The sequence below is a fragment of the Sabethes cyaneus genome, chromosome 2 (assembly GCF_943734655.1).
Source record: "Sabethes cyaneus chromosome 2, idSabCyanKW18_F2, whole genome shotgun sequence".
In the NCBI taxonomy this organism is placed as follows: domain Eukaryota; kingdom Metazoa; phylum Arthropoda; class Insecta; order Diptera; family Culicidae; genus Sabethes; species Sabethes cyaneus.
In genome coordinates this window covers 152,461,677-152,486,768 of record NC_071354.1, presented here as the reverse complement: position 1 = coordinate 152,486,768, position 25,092 = coordinate 152,461,677, and the positions used below count along the sequence as shown (strand labels likewise).

At 37.8% G+C, this 25,092-nt stretch overlaps 1 protein-coding gene across 1 annotated transcript in view; it reads left to right on the top strand.

Moving 5' to 3' along the window:
* The window catches only part of LOC128733585 (uncharacterized), a 341,316-nt gene extending 328,329 nt beyond the window's left edge, over positions 1-12,987 (top strand). Inside the window, exon 7 of the mRNA XM_053827271.1 lies at positions 12,390-12,987. Coding sequence (XP_053683246.1) covers positions 12,390-12,406 — 17 coding nt within the window. The 3' untranslated portion in view covers positions 12,407-12,987. The remainder of the gene's footprint in view (positions 1-12,389) is intronic.
* Positions 12,988-25,092: the final 12,105 nt, after the last annotated feature.

Below are 25,092 nucleotides of genomic sequence, written 5' to 3'. Positions count from 1 at the left end.
AATTGGATGGCTCTACAGAAATTACTGCACAACTTTATTGCTAGGACCGTGCATCTAATTTGGTTTTCAAAAAGTTGAATTCAGTGTACCGTATTATGTGCTCAACTCTTGATTGAGTTTTTCAAATAATTTCAAAAGTCCCTTCAACAACTTTTTTAGTTTTGAGCAACTTTGAAAGAGGCTAAAATCTAACCTACCTGCTAACCTGAATATCACTCATGCATCGGTTCTCACCGAATACTCCATTCCATCTTCAGCTCATTTCTTTCATCATTTCCCTTTCGAAAAACTCTACGTTTTCATTGCTAGCTTTTTTCCCCTCCATGTCAGGTCATAGATACTCGGCAGTCACTCGAATTTTTTTTATTCCACTCGGTGTGTAATTCGAGTTTATTAAATTCCATCGTTGCCCGAGCCAACCAACTCTTTACAATCTGTTGGTTGGATATCACTCTTGGTTCCTGCCCATGTGGAAAGCATTACACTGGAAAACGACTGCGGAGCGGTTTCCCGCTGTGAGTGTAAATACAAAAATATGGATTGTGAACAGGAACATCAATTCAGTGGTAGATTCACGGTTTACGGTTTCAGCTTCAAATGAAATGATGTTTTTTTCATTTTCAGCAGAATGGATAGGGTGGACAGGATGCTTTTAGCGCAGCAAAGCTTTTGTTATACCAACAATTAAATGACAAAATCTGTTTCTTTCGCCACGCATCAAATTCGAAACAATTCAAATCAAGTAAACAGTTTTTGTAAAAATAATTTATATATATTCTTGAGTAGGCTGAGTTGGATATAAATTCAATGTTAAAGTGTGTTAAATCATTGTTAAATCCTCTATAGAATGGAATGGAAATTATTTATCACAAATTTGAAGCGGCAATGTTGCCATGTTGAAAACCGAAAATATGTATTTCCTTCATCATATTCTTGTGCGCTCAAAATATTGTTGGTCCAACCTCGACGATAAGCGTTTTTGTAGTATTTTATTTTATACCCACTGGTGTACCCGGACCTAAACAGAAGTCGGGACACCGACAGAGTTTTTCGAGTAATCGTAGGATCTTTTTCACGCAATTAATTAAAAAAGCAAAGCCTTATATATAAACTAGTGCTCGAAAAAATATAAAACGCATTGCGCATACAGTTTTACCCCTGGTAATATTCTTTTATCTGTCAGTCCATGGACATGACTACTGAACTGCTGACAGTGTTTGTCTTTCTCAGTCTTCTACCCTTCAATACAATTCATTCATGAATTGCAGTGCTGAATGATTACTTGTCGAATCTGTCAGCCAATTTTCTTGTACTTGACTGATATTTTAGATCTCAAAGTTTAGTTTTTTAAACTATTTGCTTTTTAAAATCAACCAAAATCTGGTTGAAGGTAAATCAATTATAACTTCGGAGCAAGGTTTACGTTTATTGTAATTTAGTTTGCTGTTGTCGGCAGTTCAAAATGAATAAATGATTCACACGAGGGGCAATTGACGATTGACTTGTTAGACCTGCATCGTACAACGAAGCTAACTGGACGTTACATGGGACCCAATTAAACTATTTATCGCAAAAACTCTAACCGATCCGATTGAAAACTCCAAAGTTTAAAGCTCCACCATTAAGTTCTTTTGCATTAATCTTTATAGAGTGTTTTCCAGTCTGGATTTGAAACTTTGGTTTCCGGATTTCTGAATTTGGACTTGAATTGTACATGAAATTAAAACAAAATTCAACTTTACATTTGACATTACTTAGCGTATGGATATGAATTTAAATTCGAAGTTGAACTTGGACTTGCCATTTCATTTAAAATTGGACTCAACGTTGAACTAAAACTTGGACTTCAAACTGGACCTTAATTGGAAGTTTATTAAACTTGTAACTGGACTTTAAGCAGAGATGGAAAAAATCGCTTCTAGCGATCAAGATCATAGGAGCGATCAGATACAGATTCATTGACATCACTACTTACAAGCGACAAACACTTTTTTATTTATTTATTTCGTCAGCCGATGTAGACTAGTATAATATATACAATTTTCTCATATAAAGTCTTATAATTAAATGAAGATTAAAAAGTGTACTTATTCTTTTGTATCGTTCGCTACGCGTTACGATTACATGTCGACTGAAAGTAATGTTTAAGTCTATGCCGAGACATTGTAAAGTCAATGGTTTCGCAGTATTGATTGTACGAGGCCATCATACAATTTAATGGACTGAATTTTGCATAATTTGTGCGATATTGTTTTATGGCAAATAAATTTCGATTACGAAGTTGCCGAGTAGGTGTATAAAAGTTCAGTTTTGATAAAAGTGTTGCTGAGTCAATATGCTGCGAAACGATATCGTTTACAAATAAGACCATTGCATATTTACGACGCTCTTTTAATGAATGTATATTTATAAGCATGCAGCGTGCTTCGTATGATGGAAGAGGAAATGTTGTCCAACCTAATTTACGAAGGGCATATAAGAGAAATAGTTTTTGTGCTGATTCTATTCTCTCTTCGTGCGTGATGGAAAAAGGTGACCATACAATGCTGCAGTATTCCAGTATTGACCTCACATAGGCAATATATAATGTTTTGATTATGTATGGATCCAAAAAATTGTAGCTAAAACGTTTAATGAAACATAGCATGTTATTTGCCTTGTGTATTATTGCGTTATAATGGTCGATAAAATTCAGCTTGGAGTCTAAGATAATTCCTAAATCCCTAACTTTTTCACATTTTTCTACTGTTTGATTTCCTAATCTGATTGAGGTATCAGGTATCAGCATTTGTGGCTCGAGCAGCACGTTCTTCACAATCGTGTGGAAGATTTGTACCTTGCCCATCTTGCCCGTGTCATCATTTACCTGATGAGGACGGGAAGGAAAACAGAAGGAATAGGAAGGGGTGGATAGAGGATTTTACAAACACAAAAACACATAGATACCTAGCGATTACTGTACCCCCGAGGGGGTGCTGTAATCCTTGGTAGGTATATTATCAATAGTACACCCCCTGGGGGGTATACACATGATAAATAAGAGCACATTAGCTCAATACCGGTTTCGGTAAGAAACATCAAAATGTCTCGCAATGTCAGTTTCCTGAAATTTGATTCATTTAAGATGTAAGATCCGAAGATCTTCTGACGTAATTGTACTACTGCAAGACAGTTGCAAATTACGTGATACGGTGATATAACTACGTGTACCGTAGCTGGATTCACATAAAACACAATAAAAGATTCAGCAAGCTGAATCATAGCCGTGTGATAAATAAGGTTCAAACACGCATCATGAACTCCAGGAAATTTCAAAAGCAGTTTCCGCGCTCAAAAACCAAAGATATGTTCACGAAAATTCATCATGGTGTTCTGACAGATGCAAAGAACAAAATGATAACTTTCCCCGAACACCCCCCATATTCCGAGCATGAGAACCGCCCTCGAAATCCCACAAATCAATTATGCATGTTTGAACCTTAAGTATGCAGCGACTCGTCAGTGATCTGACAAGTACACTGCAATTTAACTTCAGGTGTTGCAAAAGAAATTTTGCCACCTTGTTACAAGGTTGATATCCACCGCTGAGCAGCATTTACACTTCTTCCCCCAAAATCACTGAAAGACATAGCAAACAGATTAGGGGTATCCACGTAGCGCCAGATACATTGCGTATGCATGTATATACTGCCGCTACTCGCATAACAGCTCCAACTCCATAGAAACTGGGACTGTAATGCGAATAGCGGCAGTGCACACTCGGAATACACCGTTTACGCAACACAGCAAGCGCTACGCGAACACCCCTAAGATGTCTGTTAATATAGTCAATCAGCTGATAAGATGAAAGAGCACTGTCACTACTGCTAGTGGAGTTACCTGTACGGTAAATGCCATATTCACGCATTTTTCATTTGCGGACGAATTGAACCGTATCGAACTAGAACATGCACGTTCTTCGTTCTCTGTTCAGTTCGAACGCAGTATTGTTTCACTGCCGCGCGCCGTGGAGAAATGGGACAGTAGTAACAATTGAAGCACTTCCCCTCACTAACAAAGCTGCCAGCAAGAGCCGCTTCGTCAGACACCGTCCGATACAAGCGAACCGTTCGCTTGCATTCGTCCGATGTCGTTCGCACAGCTGGTTGAGACTTCTGGTGTAGTTCTTTTGACGTAGGACTACGTCTTACGGCAAGTTTTGAGATAGGGTGTCATTCCAAAAAATCGAAAAATGCGAGCGTCACGAAAAATGAAAGGTTTTGAACGCTAATAGCTCAGCGGTTTTCCGATCGATTTTCAATATTCTTACACCAATCGATCGGTAAATCTTCTAAGAATTGACCCAAATAAAGAAAAGTATGGATTCTTGATGTTGAACTATTGAAAAATTGCAAATAATGAACCTATGTTTTACCAGAATTCTCGCTTCGTGATTGGTTGGAAGATTCTTTGCGATGATTTAAACCTATACCAATTTGATATCTGTGCTTGGGAAGTACGCCAAAACAAGTGACAAAGCTTCATCATTTCAACAAGATTTCTTAACACCGCGGTTAAACCTAGACCATTTTGATGTCCTTGCTTGGGAAGTACGCCAGAAAAAGTGACAAAGCCCCCTCGTGCCAACAGATTTCTTACGAACGTGATTAAACCTAGTCCAATTTGATGTCTGTGTTAGGGAAGTGTACCAGAAAAAATGACACAAGTTCGTTGTCCCAACGTACTGCGACACGATTAAACCTCGGCGAATTTGATATCTGTGTTGGAAAAATATGCTACAGCTGTAGTGTTCGGTTATAATACGACTCTGTATGAATACGCATGCTTGCCGATGCCGTTTCATTAGAAGTGTAGTGAAAAGATGTGCTTTTGATAAAATAGGATTGAATTGGTAAAATCCTGTCATCGTGGGAAACCATGGGTAATAAAAACAATCTTTAATTTCAGTAAGGTAGCAGGAAAGCAATAGTTTGTGTTCTCAATTTTGTTAAATTGCTTTCAAATGCACAATATTTTCAGAATCGAACGTATGCAATATTACTACTTTGATAAATGTTACATACAACGCATGTAGCATGTATATATGTTGCATATAGCATGTATACATGAAGAATCGAATGATTACACGCATGAATACATGCTACTATCACTACAAAGAGACTTACGTAGTCCTGCGTCATATGCGGTCGTGTCTTGTACACAACCCCTCTGATTTTTTATAATGTTTCTGGTAAATGTTATTAGATTGCATTTTTTTACATTAAGTTCTAATAGGCTTTTTTACACCATGTGTAGAATATGTGTATTTCATTCTGGAATACATTGATGTCTTCTTCATTTCTTACTTCCAAAAAGAGCTTCATGTCATCGGCATATATTAGCACTTTAAGTTTTTTGAGAATGAAGGAAATGTCATTTACATACAGAATAAAAAAGAGGTCCCAAATGAGAGCCTTGAAGGACCCCAGAAGTGACTTGAATTGGATTCGAGTTCTTTCCGTTAAATTTAATTATTTGTTGGCGATTAGATAAATACGATTCAAGCCATTTCAGGAGCCCTGGTTGAAATTTGAAAAACAGCATTGGTATGTCAATGCGATCAAATGCTTTGCTAAAGTCCGTATAAAGTGCTTCTACATGGTTTCCATTATCCATTGCATTCAATGAATAGTCAATAAATTCCAGTAAATTTGTCGTAGTCGAGCGTCCTTTGAAGAAACCGTGTTGCATTTCTGTAATTCTGTTTTTAATTTGCAGGAATAATTTTTCATTAATAATTGCTTCGAAAAGCTTTGTCGCGATCCGCACAGATTATAAAAAACTTCATGTCAGATCATGTTCATTGCATGATTGCGTTGAGAAATATAATAGATACGGACGATCGACTGCTGAGACTGTTTAGAGAACAAAATCTTGTGATCAACGCTTAAGATTCACGGATCGTGATCTGTGCGTGTGGCGATAACTCACTGATTTTATCAAAATCACTGATCTACCATCCCTGACTTTGAGTGGAACATAAATTGGTATTAAATTAGATTAGAAATTGGACTTTATGTATAATTCCAGTAGAGTTTGATTTAAAAATGGATTTAAAATCAAACTTGAAATTAGAAATTAATTTGACTTGAAAATAGATTTTATATTGGAATTGGCTGCTTGGAATTGGCTTGATAACAGAACATTAAATTGGACATGAGTTGAACCTCAATTGAACTTCAAATTGTACTTGAAATTGCGCTTGAAATTCTACTTCAAATCAATCTAAATATTGGACTTCAAAATTGGATTAAAATTAGTCATAAAATTGGACTTTATATTGGGCTTAAAATTAGACTTAAATCAGACATGAGATCGGAGATGAAATTGGTAATAAAATAGACTCGGAATTGCACTTGAAATTGGATGTAAATTGGACTTGAAATTTAATCTCAATGGGACTTGAATTTGCACTTGAAATCAGTGGTGAAATTTAAATATAATTAGGCTAGAAATTGGCTTTAAAATGGGACATAGAAATTGGACCTCAATTGGATTTCAAATTGTACTAGGAATTAAAATTTTAATTTTAATTTAATTAAAACCGGACAATAAATTGCACTTAGAATTGGACCTGAGCCTAAAATCGGAGGTGAAATTGAAACTTAATAAGATTCGGAATTGAATTTAAAATGGGACATAAAATCGGACTTAAATTGGACTTTGAAACTGATTTTGAACCTGAAATTAAAATAAAGAAAAGAAAAAACTTTTTTCGATTCAATTCCACTGTCAATATCTTCAACTTCAGTTAATTGAATTTAAATTTTATTTGAAATTTAACTTGAAATGGTAAAATTAAAATTAAATTAGACTAGAAAATGGGACATTGAAACTGGACCTCAATTGAATTTCAAAATACACTTGGAATTAAATTTTCAATTGGCACAGACGTTAAATTGTGCTAGAAATTGGACCTGAACTTAAATTGGGAGCTAAAATTGAAACTATGTTAGATTCGGAAGTGAACTCAAAAGGGACATAAAATCGTACTTAAATTGGACTATGAAATTGAACTTGAACATTTATTGGAAATAAGACTTGTAATTAGACATGGAATTGGATTTGATATCGGGGATGGTTCGATCACTTTGACTCCATTTTGATTCATTTGACAGTACCATCTCAGCAAATGGGACGTTGACCACAATTGAACTTTAAATTGCGCTTGAAACTTGACTCGAATTTGGCCTCAAAAGCGGACACTTATTTCACTTGATAGGAATAAAAAAAATTTAAAGTTGGACTTAAAATGGGACATTATTTGAATTTGAAATTGAACGTGTGATTGGACATGAAAATGGATTTAAACTCAAGCTTTTAATCGTACTTCAAAATGGACTTAAATTGGCCTCGACATTAAAGTTAAAATTGGAAATGAGATTGAATCTATTTTTACGCAATTAATTTAGGGTTTATTTCTAATTCCCGTCGTAGTAAGTAAAGCCATTCTAATTTTCATCATTTGTTGGACGGATTTAATGAATACTCCAAAAGTTCTTGTGCTGATTTGACTAAAATACACTTACCTTCCGATCCATGAACTTTGAAATCGCCGAAAAGCGATTATTAAAGCATATTATTGAAATTACGCAACTGACTTTATTTCTTAAATTCGTCGTACCGTTTTAAAATTCGTCCATCAAAATTTTTCATCGTCCGAACTAAAAATCACAAAATTTTTTACGAAGCTAACGCACATGTATTTGTTTAGGGCGGCATGACAAATGTTACTCTGCCAAATTTCTGCAGGTCAGGCAAGTTTTCCTGGCTGTAGAATAACGACAATGCCTTGTGTTTATGAATGACGGAAATTAAAACGATTAGTGGACAGTTTCTTCTTCGTCGCACGAAAAAACGTAGGAAATTTAGCTGGTAGGACTTCTTTAAATAGATCTCAACTCACTTGAACACGTATGATAGACAACAAACTAAAATATTAGGGAATAACTAGTTTTGCATTGTGTCATAAAAATTCTGATATTTTTAATAATTTGTGTTGGATAGGACGAGAATAGGTAATTACGACGAAGCAGCAGCATACCCTACTTCTTGCTTTTATTTAATACCGGGCAATTGAATCGACGGCTTCAAATTTCCTGGTGGCGCCTTGAAAAATTATACACTAAATTTGTTACAGGAGATGGGGCACGTGGCCCAGTGTGGCACGCCAGTTATACCAAACAAAAACGTTAGATGGATGGAGTTTTCCTGCATTTTGTTTTCTGATAAAGCAGAATACAATAAACACAATAACAATTCTGCCTGGAACAATTGCAGTTTTTCGAATCGTTCTTTAAAGAAAGTCCACTGTACTTCGAAAGCCTATTTTTGTACCACATTACCACGCCGTCTCTTGTTCTTTATTAACTGCCTCTTGTTTCTTGTCAGTTAATTATATGAAAATTAACACAAGTATTGAACAAACAACAATTACAATTGTTGTACTAATTTTACTGCATGAATTCGATCTATTTTAAATCAATTTTGTCTCACGTTTGTCCTCTTTATACACAAACTGTCAGTACACATGCGGTCACGCACAAGGTCATGACTAAAATCACGAGGTTTGGTCGTTTTCACAGGAACGGGGCCTTCCCCCGAAATCGCGCATTGCGAACCGCGGCTAACACACTGGCAGATGAAAAGCGTTCACATGCAATACCTTGTAATTCGCAAGGGCCTGCATAGTGTCGTCGTCCCATTAGAAAACACAAAGTTAGATTACCCAAGTAACAATTTGGGTTTTATTACACTCTTATGATGGCATTTTAGACCAAAATTGGTCTTGAAGACCACTATAAGAGTACAATAAAACTCACATTGCTGCCTGGGTAAACTCGGTGGTTTCTACAATAGGTGGAGGAAGAGGCACAATTTGTGTCTAAAAATAGCCCAACCCATGTCGCTACATTAATAAGGGGGGTTGTGTAGACTCCTTTGTTCAGCGCCTCTGTGGTTCATAGGTACCAGCTAGTCACATGCCCTGGCGATTATAGCTTGGTTCGATCCATGCACCTTCCAGCATTGCACAAAAGGTAGGACTCACAACGACAACTTGTTAAGCGTAGCTACCTATTATCCCCTCCCCCCCCCTTCCTTTCCCCTACATTCCCCTACAAAATCCTTCTTCGTCAATTGTAGAACCATCGTTTCAAAAAATATTAATATATGCCTGACCGCATTTCAAGGTCATGACTAAAATCACAAGGTTTGGTCGAATAACAAGCAAAAAAACGGACGCATCCAAGATTCGGTCTGCACTTTTTTACCCTAATAGTACTATTAGCGAATTCATAAATTAACCTGGCTCAGGTCGATTAGCACTCAGTTTTAATCAAAGTACTGTCAAAGTGTTCATAAATTAACCGAGATTGCATCTCGGTTAAACTGACAGCATTCAATTTGAAGCGCAGGTTAAAACTGTCTAGCATTACGGTTTACGGGTCGATCTGTCAAACTGCCCGTATCGTTCGTAAATTTCGAGTTAGCACGAACCCAGGTTAATTTATGAATTCGCTATATGCCAAGCAAGGTTTTGAAAAAACAAAACTTAAAAACCTAATGATTTTGTGTGAAGAAGTTCGCAGAATCGAATAGGGTTTATCCCATTTAGTTTAGAGCACGTTAATTTTTTGGTAGATTTCCCGTTTGGTATGGTCGGTTTAGTGACGAAATCTCAACCAAAAAAATAATGTTCTCTTAACTAGATGGAATAAGCCCTATTCGATTCTGCGGACTTCTTTACAAATTTTTTTCGGTTTTTAAGTTTGGTCTTCTCAAAACTTTGCATGGCATAATCCTATAGGGGTGAAAGAGTGTTAAAAATAGGGGAAAATGAGTAAAATGGAGCACTTCTCGATGGCAAACAGGAAAGAGGTGGGCACCTATATTTTATCAGCCTGCAGGACGTATCTTAATTGCGTCCGGTTTTTGGCTTGTTATTGCCCATAGTGCATTGGTTTAATGTCCGAACAAGCGATAGCGAGTGAGGACAGCATAAACCCTGTCGATCGAGCTAACCGAAGACCGCAATTTTTTCATTTTTCGCTCCAATAATAATACTTCACACTGTATTACTATTACCAGTATTTTGTTTGCCAGTTGTCCTCCCAATTGGCCTCGAGGTACGACGCTGATCTTACTAGCCAGTCGTCGCATGCTTTAATCTCGGCTGGGAGAGGCTGTTAGAGTCAATAGGATCGTAGCACTAGGCCCGCTGGCTGGCTGCGAAGTCTGTCGTATGAAAAACAGACAGTCAAGCTTCGATAACGAAATGTAGCACTTAGGCTTTGCTTTTTTATTTCATTCGCATCCCACAACAGTGAAACAATGTTAATATTTTTTGAAACGGTGGCCCTCCAGCATTGGACAAAAGATAGGAGTCACAACTACTACTTGTTGAGCGTAGCTACCCCACCTTCACCTTTCCGCTCTTTCCCCTCCATTCCAAAACATTTTCATTACTTTCCCCTACCGTCCCTTCATCAATTGTAGAACCAAAAAATATTAATATATAGAGTAGGGCGAGGCATAAGTGCGATGTTTGAAGTTGTCATCAATTTTCGTGAGATATAAAGAAGGACAACAGCATAATATATTTTATAGTGATGCAGTAACTCAATGTCTTTACATTCAACTATAAATCATCTGCGGTAATAGTGTTTTGCAAAATAAATTCTTCTTACTTCTGATCAAGTGCCGATTCGCACTTTTACCCCACTAGCGGGGCAAAAGTGCGAATACCGCGGGGCAAAAGTGCGAAGCTCAAATCCATGAAATTAGCACAACAGTAGCTTACAAAACCATATTATCTCCAATCTACGTTATGTTTCGGTAAGGAATATTCCCAATTTGCACGTTTCCTATTTTGCGCTGGTGTATTGCAGCCTCGGTTAGATCGAAACTTTTCCAAACGTTTGTTTTTTGTTTCATCAGCGGAAAAACATTGTTTTCCTTCGACCAACATCTGTAGAGCACACAGTTTTCTGCAGATCTTCCATTTCTAGTATCTGTAATATAGTGCCTAAAGCTGTATATAATTGGCTATACATTATTGCCTTGTCCATGAATCGCACTTTTGCCCCGTACGCTGCTACAAATTTTCAACAACTAATATCCTCCTGTTGATATCGTATTTGCCGTATAACGACAAATTACATCAAAACCGCCCTAAAATAACATTTGCACATAACTCAGCAACTATGCTTCGTAAGCAACCAAAGTTTACGTTAGATTCAAGCTGTCAAAGTAGTCACCCATCCATGCCAATGTAGTTAATTGGCTCGGAATCTGTACCGATAAATCATTGAATCGCACTTTTACCCGCATCGCACTTTTACCCCTCCTTACTCTATGCTTTGACCGCATTTCAAGGTCAAGACTAAAAACACGAGGTTGGTCTAGTGAAACAATGAACAACCTGGCCCATCGGTTTGAATATCAAAATCACTCAGGCTAATTTTGAATCCCAAGCAACATCTCTCAACTAGTAGACGCAGAAAAATTATGATAGTTTGAAACAACAATTACCTCTTGTTGAGTTCAACTGGAATCATATCTTTGAATCAACAAAATATTGTTTAAACTGAATTCTTACTCCTTTTGCTTCTACTAGATCGTTTATAAACCCAAAAATACTTATTTTTGATTCTACAATTTTTTCTTTGATAGAAACTAGCTATTATTCGAAATAACAAACCTTATTGTTGAACTAAAAGGTCAAACAGTTAGAATCAAAAAAATATCTGGGTTAGCCTTCAGTCAACAATATTTTTTGTTGAATTTATACAGAATTCTTTTGCATTTACAATGTATTTTTCTGCGTGTACCCAATATTTTAGTAAAGTTTAGAATGGCGAGGTTGAATGATGACAGGTATTTGGAAACACGTCAAAAAATTGCAGCCTCAAAAAATTCAACAGCAGCACAGAATTACCGTGAACACAATCTAGAGTTTTCAAAAAGAAAATTAAAATCAAAGGACTTACTGTCTCAAACCCGAGTACTTCGAATGTCACTCAAGAACCACGACAAAGTATATGCTCGAGATAATGATAGTACCATGTTGTCTACATTTTTACATCCACTACAACAGTTCATGGATTGTGTGTCATCAGAACCTTACAATTAATATGGTAGATGAACTCTCAATGATACTACACAATCTCCATTAACAGAGAACTTGCGGCTTGCACACGGCGTCCCATATTTCAACCCGCTCTTGTAGAAAGCCCTAACGTTTCCAGTAAAAATCAAAAGTTGCCCGTGTTGAGACGAGCCAGGGACGATGGCTAATTAAAATGTTGTAATCATTTACGATTTTCTCTCTTTTTTTCTGTCTCTTACAGGAACGTTACGTCACTAGGATCTGAGTTGCTAGCTCGACTTGACGAAGGATGGAGCAGTTTTTCCAACATCATTATCAACAAATTAATTGGTACGAACGCTGTGCATCCGAAGCATCAATCTTTTACCTCGGTTCCGCACATCCACACCGACAGCAGATGTGGAAAATGCAACCCATGGAAGCTGGAAAATTATGGAAACTGGTTGTGCCGTCGGAGATGTACCAGAAAAGTAAATTGACTGAGCTTGGACTTTTTCCCCGCCGCATGCTGCATAGTTTTGATCTGTTCAAATTCGGCCGAACTAGTGTAGGTAATAAATATTCGTAGCTCTCGGAACACGTTGATGTAGTCGTTCAGGAGAGGAAAAGTTTTCTCTCGACGAAAACCTGAAAGCAACCGTGCATACGAATGCCCGAATGAGTGTTGTAATTATACAAAAATATGAAATGGAAACATTTTCCAGTAAGCTATTTCTCCAGTTGAATCGAATCAAATTAAGGTTTTGCTTCGTGCAGACAAACCGAGTTTAAAATATCCTAAGCTAAAACTTTTCCATCGCAATTGCCGTACCGGTGCGGCGGCGAGAGGGGTGTCCGTTTCCCGATTAGTTTTTAACTTACTTAACCAATGTTTTGATTTAATACGATCATAATTGCTTTTCTATTTTATATTTACTGAAATATTGGTTTAATTTTCATATTTTGGTGAAGAATGAATTCGAGAAAACAACGATCTTAAGCAAAAAAAAATTAGAAAAATCTTTCACCTAAGTAATTTAACCAGGCCAAACATTTGTCAGTTCAAACAGGGCACCCTATCTCTAAAGCTCACGGTTGTGCTACGAAAACCAGAAAACTACAGTCACACACAACATCAAACACTTTCGTACTCATTGGAGTTGACAGTAGAAAAAAACTAGTTGAAATATTCTACAAAAAAATCCACAGGCAAAGCAGCAGAATCCATAGAAACATATTTTCGAACCCGATATGATAGAACATAACTGCGAATTCTGCGTGCTGCAGACAAAGGAATCCCAACGGAAAATGCATCATCGTGCAGTGCAGCCACTCAGCTCAGGAGAGGCTGTAGCCTAAAAAGTTCTTTTTCCAGTGTTCGACACACGCCGAACTTTGTGTTTGAAATGGAATCATAATTTCGGTTAGTGTCTTATCGAAAAACAAGCTAACAAACTTCAAACAGCCGTACGTACTCGAGCAGCCAGTTGCTAGCAGTATAATTGGAAGATTTTTGAATTAAAACTTCAACTTCGGTAAACATATTGCCCAACTCCAATCGAATTGTGTTACAAAACTAGTCAAAAAAGTGTGGTGCACCAGAAAACGAAAAGAAAAACGTTTCGTTGCAGTCAATTGTGTTCGGTTCAGAAGTTTTGTATTGCTTTACATTTTTACATGTACATTTACCACCAGTTGGATAGAAGAAGCTCAAGTTGCTAAACTGCTAGATATGCGGTTTCCCGTGCGGTGGCAGACGTTTTTATCCGATTTTGTTGTTTTTCTTTTCCGCAGAACAATTCTGCAAAACGTTAGCCAACAAGCTATGCATACATTTACGCAAACTTTATAAATAAATATGCTTTGCTTTAGTTTGAATTTTAAAAAGCTGACTGTTTTGTGCAAAAAGAGATAAGCTATTGATGGTTTTGCAGCGAAACGGGAGACGAAGTTGGTTGTTGCTGATTAAAATTCATGAAGCTCCAATGCAATGGAGAATATTTCTTTTAAATGAATGTCGAGTGATCCATTCGAAAGTATATTTGCAAACTATGAAAACGTTTATCATTCTTCTGGCTGCAACGACGGTCGATGTTTGGAGAGAAAAAAAAACTGAATATGTGCTGGGAAAATGGGTGTTATTTCCGGAAATAAAAGGTTTTTCGTACTACAACAGTTAGATTACGTTTCAACGGTGTTGCACCACGATTCCACTAGCATAAGTTGTGGTGCAAAATTCCATACAGACTTTAATTTAAAATTCTCACTATTCTATCACACTGGTGTAGCTAGTGCAACTAACGTTCAAATAGCTTGACACCTATAAGTACCAAAGCTTTATTCATAAATTATCGAAACAGCAGCCAAGTGCGGAGAATATCGGCAATAAGCAGTGCTTGCCAGAAATGTTTGCGCTGGGTGCCTCGTTATATCTGGTTTCTAATTTAAACTTTTATTATTCACATTACCAAAAGTCGTGTAAAAGGGACATTTGTTTACAAATAAAACTTCCGAAACAAGCGGAAGTACGGATCAATTTTCGGAAGGACCTTTGTTTGTTGAGGGACGGGGACATACAAGCTGAATCCACGTCGAAACCGGATGTTTGGTCACATCGTTCAAAACTATTTTACGATTTAGTTGTAAATAACGTCCTCTTCGGTGTATCAATGCGACAAACGTAAACAAACTTTTCCTCCTATATGACTTCCTGTCTACTGCTATAAATTATTTGACATTTCTGATAGCGAAAACAAACTAATTTAAGTGGACGGAATAATGAAAACCATCGCACAATAGTGCACCACAAATTCCGTTAAAACTTGGCACAGGCGTCTCACAACTTGAAATCTGATTCTGATTCGTTAAATATGATCCTTAACGTCATAATGTCGCTGTAATTTGCTGCTCATATATGTGTACTATAAGAACGTGTGTGGATTTTAAACAAAGAATGATAATTACACCCTATCGCGATGGTGGTGTGTCAGTTGTGCCGTATTCAGCATACTGCTCTTCTTTAACGACACATCCTTTATTTACAAGAAATCGGTGCAGTCCTGAGTACCTTCAAACTTTTCTCATTTATCAGTGTCGAAATCTTCCATCGAGATTTCCATTTTTTTTCCAGCTTGGCACTCGCAACTGCTCTTTATCACGTCTGTCTAAAATCTGATTCGAATTCAAGAGCTCTAGAAGCTTCTCCCTCATATTTCTGAATTCTATACTTTTCTCTCTTTTATTCTCTTTACCCTCACCCCTTTTTTATAACACACAGTTTGTCTCTTTCTTGAACTCAAAACTAGGCATGTACATGCTAAATCGAAATCACTAAGTTAGGTTATTGAATTTTTGAAACCGATTTAAAACACGGCAAATCTTATCTTATTATCTTACTATTAAATACTTCTTACTTTATTTTAAAGTAAAATATAGAATAGCAGAAGCCTTTTTCAATTTATTAACATATATTTCCTACAATCAGGACCTTCTGCTTTGATTCCTAATTGGTTTTATTATGCTGTACTTCTATGTTTGGAAATCAAAAATTTTACACTGGCGCTACATTCCGAAGCCAGCTAGAGACTGTTCGTTAGCATTTCAGAACACAATATTCGAAGAACAACTTCTATCTTGATAGCCATTAACAGTAATAATGCCTTATATTTACTTTTAACAACAACAAAATCAACGGACTAATTTCTCTGAGATTTCCGTGGCAACCTTTCAAAATTAAAATTAAATAGACGACAGGAAACAATTCCAAAAACGATGAACTTTTAAATTGAAACTAAATGCGTACATATATGGAAAATTGCTCTAAAAAGAGATTGTATTTTTCTTTTTAGTATAATAGCACGATCATTGAATATTATTAACATGGCTCTCTAAAACAAAATGGGTAACAATTACAGCAATGCGATCTTCTATTAAATACTAAAATCCTAGAAGCCGTTTAAGAATTTTTGCACAATCGCTAGCCAAATTGGAACGTGGAACGGTGCTTATTAAAACACGTAGGGTATTGTCGTTATCGTCGGGCCACTGTTATGGTCGGGCCATCACGATTTTACAGTTTTAGTAACTCATGATATCTATGATACAACCATTGTAAAACTTCTTACTGTGATAGCTAACTTTTCACAATATTGTGAGTTTCAATCGTGTATTCAAAACACCCCTACTGAATTCAGTAACTAAATATTACAAAAAAAAGTTGTCCAGGCGCAATGAACTTTTCTTCAAGAAATGATTCATGAAATGCAATTATCGAGGTAAATGCTGAAAATGTATGAAGTGTGTTGTACTACACACGAAGATTATAGAAAAATCCCCTCCAGTAAGGTGTTTGGGAATCCTAAGGTGAAATACTAGAAAAGCGCTTTTTGTAAACGTCGGGCCACTTGAGTAGTCATGGTTGGGCCACCATAATTTCAAGCGCAGAAGCGCAATAATCGCTAGAGAACGTAAGTCACGTAAAATGTGATGAAATAAAGCACAATTAATACGATAAAAACCTAGATTTTTGCGGTTTTTTTCATTGTAGTTGTACACTTCGGAAAAAGCGATTGTAGCAATATTGATTTTACAAGATTGCCAAAATTTCGCAAAACTGCAATTAAAAATAGGGTATTTGTACCTATATGAGCCGTTGTTCACGGAATTCATTCTTTTCATGTCTCTATATAGAATTTCAGTACGTATGTCCTAGATTTTCTGCGGTGACCCAACCTGTACAACATGGCCCGACTATGACAACATTTTTTGTCTTCTTCACGTAAATGCCTATAACTTTTTTATTTTACAAGCAACCAGTTCGCAACTGTCCGGAAATATACCTTATTCTTAGACCTTTGCAGCGATGTATTTAGATGTTCAAAATTCCTTTTGAAACGAAAGTTATGGGCGAATTCCAAAGCGTGGCCCAACCACGACGACACTCCTCTATAATTTTCGTAGAACTCTTCAGCTTTAAGCTACTGTTTTCATTCGCTACGATCAGGAACCACGCTCAAGGTCTCCGTAGTCGGGTGCTGCGCAAGAACCGCAGTGGCATGCTCCCAAGAGTTCCAAACCAAATCTCATGATAGCCAGCAGTCCCCTGCTTCTCTGTTTGAGCTTGGTATATTAATCTGCAACCGCCTGAAACATCCTTCCGATAATGTCCACGGCTTCAGCGAATAAATAAACTGACTGAATTTATTGAGGATGTACCCATTGAGAACCGTACATTTCATAACACCTTCCAGCGCGATGTTGCGTAAGAGACAGGAAATACTGACCTTGTCAAAGTGCCTTGCGTGTTTTAAACGGTTTTGATAGTGCGCCCGATATCCTGACACAGCACTGTACATCATCCATTGTGGCGAAACGTCGTTTTCATCCAATATTTTGCGTAGCTCTTCACGGTCAATAGTATCATAGGTGGCCTTAAAATCTATGAATAGGGGTTGCGTATTCGGAGGAGTTGCCGCAAACCATTGTTTGGCCCTTTGTCGACCGCCCGTCTACAAAACCGGCTTGATAACTTCCCACGAATCTACTTGCTAGCGGCGATAGACGGCTAAAGATGATCTAAGAAAGTACTTTATAGACGGCGTTGAGAATGGTGATCGCTCGATAGTTCTCGCATTCCAACTTGTCACCCTTCTTGTATATTGGGCATATTACTTCCTCCTTGATGAGTTCCGCTGCGATGTCATGTTTGCCAGAGCTGCCGTGTTGTTCTTGAGCTGCCTGATGGCTTCGATCATTTCACCTATCAACTATAGTAGAAGTCGGCACATCACCATCAATCATCCGCCAGACTGATACCGTCATTCGCCCTGCGGTCTCAGTATTCCGCTTCTACGCCATTCGAGTGCTCATTGTAGTGCAACTTTCGCCTTTCGAGCATTTCACGTAGATCCGACAAGATTGCTCCATCTTTATCCCGACACGTTTCAGTTCGCGACACAATGCTTTTGCAGGATACATTCAGTTTCTTGCAGAATTTACGTGTTTCCGCAAACGGTACCACTCCTGCATTTCCACCTACTCAATTTCTTCCAAGTAGTGCTTTTTATCGATATCGTTCCACGTTTTGAAGGGTTCCCTGCTGTAGCATCGACGCCCGCGTTGCATTCTTCCCGAGTAAAATCGTCTGGCTCGAACCAGTCGATACGTCTACTAATATCAGCAAACAAAATGGTCCCTTCACTACGCTATTGATGACTGCTTTTACGCTATCACAGTAGTTCTCGAAAGGGGTTTCTTTTATCTCTCCCTTACCCGACAGCACCGCCTCAAGATTTTGCGCATACTCCGTAGCTCAGTAGCTTGAATCATTCCATTCCAATTGTGTCGTGGAGTGCGACGGCACCGAATGTTGGTAACAACGGAAAGTCTTGGCGCATTCCATCGTTTGTGGTGGTGATCTCCAGGAGTACCAATATGGGTGGCTATGTCGGCAGTAGATACTTCGTATAACCGTATTCTTGGATGCCGCGAAATCCTCTCTAACCTGTGCCCCACCCTGGCACGAGGGCGATGATTCGCGCTACCCTGTCAGCAAACGACCTTAGCTTCCACCGGGGTTGGTTACCCGATCTCCACTAAGGTTGCTCGAATCCCGGCTAATACCACGAGAAGACAGGGACTCCTGGATAAGAAGCTAAGAACTACTTATCTAGCACGAAGTACATTTTACCCACATTTACCCTATATTAACATCTATAACAGTTATCATCTCCGGATTCTGCATGAATCATACTCTCAGGTGCGATGTAAAATAGCATGCTGGATAATCCGTCACCTTGTCATTATCTTCTTTGCGTCTCGAAAAACTTCACTCGATCCAACGTAGCTTTGATTAGTCACGTCAGCATTTTTGGCGTTTAGCGCGTTTAGCTGATTAACGTTTTTGCGTTTTTTACATCGTCAACTTGGGCAACGGCGTATGCTTCTTGATCGAAACGCCTCGTGGAGGAAAGGGTAGACCCGACCTCCAATTTAAATGCGTTTTAATCTTCTCGATGAAGGATTCGAGAATGCCCCAAAACACATATTATCTCGACTATTATCCGTTATATAGCCAATAGCGCTTGACTGTTTCGTTAGCTTCCTCGAAATCATCGAAAATATAATGCGTAGGAGTGTTGTATTCCAGGCATTACTAGAGGATTTGCAGAAGAGCGAAAATCTGATTACTAGTAGCACGAACACCCATAACTTCCGTTCCGCCTCCCATCTGTCGACCACCACGTTTATGACCAGGTTTTCCTTCACGTTTCTACACATATCAGCTACTTCGCCAAAAATAGTCCGCAACACCTTCCGTTCAAATACGGCAAGTGCACTTATATCTTCCGTAAGCAAAGTTACTGTCTCAATTCCGTAGAGGATACCGGTCTGATTAGCGTTTTGTATATTGTCGGCTTTGTGCGGCGCGTATGCTCCTTGATCGAAGCGTCTTGCGGAAGGAAAAGTAACCTCGAGTTACAGCTTGAATGCGTTGTTGGAGCTCCTTACTCGTATTATTGTTGGCGGTGACCAGAGATCCCAAATATACGAACTCATCAACCACTTCCGGTTCATCACCGTCAATAGTCACTGTCCGTGGAAGGCAAAAGTTGCTTTCTCTGAAGCCTCTCCTCCTAGCTTCCGTTTTTAGTCTGGCTTAGATTGCCTCTGCCGTCCCAAGGTTTCTAGTAATGATGTCGAGGTCGGCTACGAAAGCTACTCTTTCTGAGGATCGTGCCTCTCCTTTCGATGTCCGCTCGCCGGACCAGACCTTCAATAGCGATATTGGATGACATACAGGATAGTTCGTCCCGTTGCCGCAACCTTCTGCGCAATTCGAAAGGACTCGAGAGTGCCCGCGAAACATGCACGTAGCACTTCACTCGCTCCAGAGTAACTTTGATCAACCGCGCCATTTTATCTGGAAACCCGCCTGATACTGTCCTACGAATCCTCTTGCTAATGGGGATAGACGGCGCAACAAAATCTGGGAGAGCTCTAGCCGGTCGCCCTTTTTGTAGATGGGACAAACTACATCTTCACTCCTCCGGTAGTTTCTCCACAGAGAACAGACATCCAAGCGAAAGGTCCCCACTTGGATAAAACTTATGTCAAATTAGTTGGGAAACTATAGTGATGATGTCGCCGAAGGCGCATAAAATTCTACACTAAACTCACAACAGCTAGCTTCTGGCGCTAGCATAACGCATATAGTCCATATATACTAGCGCCAGGGGAGCCAAAGGTTGTCAGTGTGCAAATCAAAAGAATCATTTAGTTGGGAAACTATAGTGGTGGTGACGCTAGCATATTAGGTGATTTTAATTTGAAATTTTATCCAAGAATTCTCGAAAAATTTGTTCCTGAATGGATGTCTGTTCTCTGTGGTTTCTCCTCCCCCCAAATCCTAGAAATTATCCAACGAAGTGCCGATACTAGCGGTTCTTGGCCATTTTTGTAGAGTTCTATCGGAAGTTCTTCTTTCCGCCGGTTCTATTGTTCTTCAGCCGACGAATTTCTCGCCGGATCTCTTCGAGGTTTCTTCGCCGAGCACCGCAGTTGCGGCTTCATTGACGGCCAAGCGTATCTTACTCGAGGGTTGAAGCAGAGAGTTCCACAGAGAAAGGTAGAGCTTCGACTTAGGTGATTTCCACATGGCTTTGTGGCTATCTTTGCTGGGAAATAAAGTGCTTCTTATCTTCACCAGACGACGTGGCTGTAGACGACGCTTCGAGTTCGTTTGACGGAAACTGAGACGGAGGAGTTGGGATTCCGACCTGCCCACTCTTATTGTTGTCAGTATTTGGCCCCATTTTAACAATTCCGCTATCTCGGATTTTGATGCATTGCTCTTCTTGCTTGGGCGCCATTTTAGGTAACTGAAAAGTAAGTATCAAAATCCAAATAGAAGCAGCATTCTACACGCACACCTGCAGCCGGTATGAGATGTGTTTTTTTAATGAACGATTAAACGAAATTCAGCAAGTTCAAGTTGAGCAAATTCTGCGCGAAATACCGTTTACTGTAATTTTGTTCAAGCTAATACATTTTTCAACTGATTACGATTTGTAACGTGTTCAAATAACAAAAATGGAAAGAATTTTTTTTCTCGTTAAACTTCAAGTTCCGTTGATCGATAAACTGATAAACTGGAAGCTGACTGCACGATTGATGTAACACACACAGTTACTCAGACACATTCAGTCACCCATAATAATAACAGCAACATGAAAATCCAAGTGCATAGAACAAGTAGCAGCAAATACAACAAATCGCCAGAGATTGGTATCCGCAAATTTTGGACTGTAGATGTCACCCACAAATACACAACTCGTAATATAGAAAGAATCTGGCTGGTCCCAGTTTTAGACCCTACTTAGCAGCGTATATGAAGTAACACAAATAAAATAAAAATCAAACGTTATATGTAGCTACAAATAAGACAAGTATTGAAAGAAAATAGTGTATTACTGAATAAACACAACCCATAAAAATGGCAAATCAATGTCGTACAGGCTACAAAACAGGAAAATGATTCTTCGGAAGGATTCGTTTTAGGATATTCAAATAATGGAGCTATATATTGTTTTGCTTTCTTTTTTATTTATTTAGCAGTAGGATCCTTTTTTCGTACTCGAACCTATAGTATAGTATTTGTTTTACATTTTACTCTTCTTAGCCATATTATCTCATTTTCAGCCGTAGTAAGCCAATCTCAAAGGTATATCATAACCGGATAGTATATAACATAAACCACAATAGAACAATCCACCATATTCCGTATTAACTTTCGTCGACAAAGGTTTGAATAAACACAGCACAACACATTAAACCAACATACTATAATACAGTGCACTGAATTTAAAACACATCCCTTTCGCTTCGATTAGTCGGCAGTCGAATCAATGGATTTTGAACTTACTTTCATTTTTCGATAATTACATTACATAACATTATACAGACACACACACACCACAAACATATACATTAGAAAGAAAAAAAGGTTTTTCGGTTGGTAACAATAGAAAACAACAGTAACAGTGTTGTAGGTTAATCCACGAAATTAAACTTGCTCAAATGGTTCAAGAAACAACTTTCACTCTCTATACATTATATACAAACGGTATGAAAAAATATTCTAGGACCTCCACTTGGAAATCTACACGGAACAAAACCTATATTGTCATCAAGTTGTTTAGTAGAACGTACTGACCATGAAACCTGTACTGTTTGCGAAAATAGCACGTAAGGTAATAAAAAAAAGAAAAATAAAACAAGGAAAATCGATATTTAGGAGTACATACCAACTACGTTGTAAGCAAACCGAACTGAAATCAAAAAACAAAAAAAAATAGTGGAGGACATAAGTGAAATTCTAGTAGGCAAACGACAAACTAAATAAATTAGAAAAGCGGTGCGGTTATCATTTCAACAAGCATATTTTTTGAGGTCTTATTCCAAGTAGCACGGGACACGGAAAGCAGGTTTTTTTCGAATGTGTAACGTTAAGTTTAGATTTAGTACTAACACAAGACACAAAAGAATACAGCTGAAAACAAAAAAACAACAACACAAAATTTTATCAGTAATGATTTTTCATTGTTATAAGCGTAAACTATTGGATGAAGTAGATTTTATTTAGACTAGATGAATTATCAAAACAAAACAAAAACGGTAGGTAAGATAAATAATGTAGTAAGTGAAACTAAACTGTATATCGGTGTAACTGAATTTCTGAAAATAGTGTTGAAGTTATCTGGTGTAGTTCGGCAAAAGAAAACCTAATTGAAACAGCAAAACTGAGCAAAACTCAAATACAGCAAACAAATAGTTGTGGCAATAGAATAGTTTGAAAACCATACTAGCATAACAGCTATGCAGCAGATAAAAATAAAACCAAAAAAAAACAGACAAGAACATTTCTCAACCAGATTTAATACCACAGTAAATTAGATCAAAAAGAAGAAAAAAGACTTTCGACATTATTCTTGCGATACGTATATATATATATACATTGATTGGGAGATGAAAAGAAGTAAATAGTCAAGAAAACAAACAAGCAACAATTTTTCCACTAATTCTATATAGAGACAACGTCTTATACAATCATCTCTAACATGATTATTGAGGACTTTTCTTGCTATGATTTTTCCAGAACAAATTTACACAACAACAAAACCAACAACTTTTTACTACTAAAAACACACACAAAACCAGCAATGAGAAAAACCAACCACTCTCAGATAACTTATTCTAGCCGTATAGGAAAGAACCAAGCGAGGAACTTTACAATTAAAATGCGTAAACCACTGCGGAGCAAACAAAAAATTAGAATCTTCGTGAGTGAAATCAAAGCACTGGAAATTTGAGGTTGGATGAAAATGAAACAACAACAAAAAAGTCGTTCCGCATTTGCCAGCCGGCCTGGCATTAGGTGTTTGATTGTGTTTGTAGTGAAACATATTAGCTCTCCTGCGCAAACTTGGGAATCCCAAATCGAAGGCGACAGTGAATAGGAAAGTTCGGAATGTGAAAAAATGTGTTCTTTATATGAGAAATTATCAAATCAAAAATCCTCTAAACTCTAGACTATTGTTTATCCCCTTTCACGACCATGCACGGTCTCCCACCTTAGTTGAACAAAATGCAATGTCAAAGCAACTTTTTGAAAGCTTAGAACACGGTTTGCTCACAATACCGGCGCATGATTGGCAAACTTTCAGCCAAAAATACTACCCCCAGGTTTACCTTCTTAACTGTTCAGAATTTTCTCATTCATATAATTTCAAATGTGCACTTCTCTGACATCCACTTACCTAGCTAAGAAAATGTGAAATCTTAATAACTTTTTTACCCACCGGATGTTGCTGGTCTTCTGCAAAAGATTTTAACTTGTTCGGTAGGAACCACGAGCTTCCCAAACTTTGCATTCGTGTCGCCTCTTTCACATAGTATCGAAACCACAGTACGCGCTGAAACAGAAGAAAAAAAGTAAAAATGACGAAAATCAAACTAACAATGATAAGAATGACGTTAGATGATAACGATGAATATTACTACTATTACTAAATGGCAGAAGCAAGCAAGAAACCAGAAAATTAGGTGTTATAGTTGATAAGAGAGTAAAAAATCAAATTCAAACCAAAACAGAGCATAAATCAACGGCGGAACACAGCTACAACAGGACAGATGCAAAGCGAAAAATCGAAGTTAAAAATCAAAAAAAAAATTGTTCAATTCAACCAACCAACAACCCAAAACAATGTGTGTGAGTGTAAGACGAGTACCAACAAATAAGAAAACACAAGTAACTGTTATTGTAACTAATATCAAGTAATATTTAAAATTAAACAAAACAAAACAAAATGATTCCGGCTGAGTGTGAACTTGGATGCAATAAAGCAATGAAAATCAGATTATGAGTGCAAAGGATTGTTAACCGTATGTGGAATATCACTTACCAAGCGAACCATTTTGCGTACATAATTTGGAGTCTCTTAAAACCTGAAAAATGTATTTGGGCTACTTCGTTAAAAACGAAACTCTTAGTCAAAAAGCCTCTAATTTTCTCGGCAAATCAAAATACAGAATTACTATGCATTAAACTAGCCATACCTTGTTTTGTTGTTCTGGCCTTTATGAGGTCAGACATTGATTAATTTTTAGTTTTCCCAATAGACAGAGGGAACGGTAAAAGAAAGCAATGAAATCAACGTGTTTATAGTATTGAAACAGAGTGGGACAAGAATGCGTCAGCAACTTGCTTTGTAGTACAGCTTGGTGAACTACTATATGGGGTCTGTTGCTGCTTCATCGTAATTGCCTATTCCCGTTCTATCCAATACAAATTATTAAAAATTACTACGACGGGAATTAGCAATAAACCCTTTCCTACCCTATCGCCTATTCCTACCCTATCGCCTATTCCTACCCTATCGCCCTAACATCTACGACAAAAGAAATGA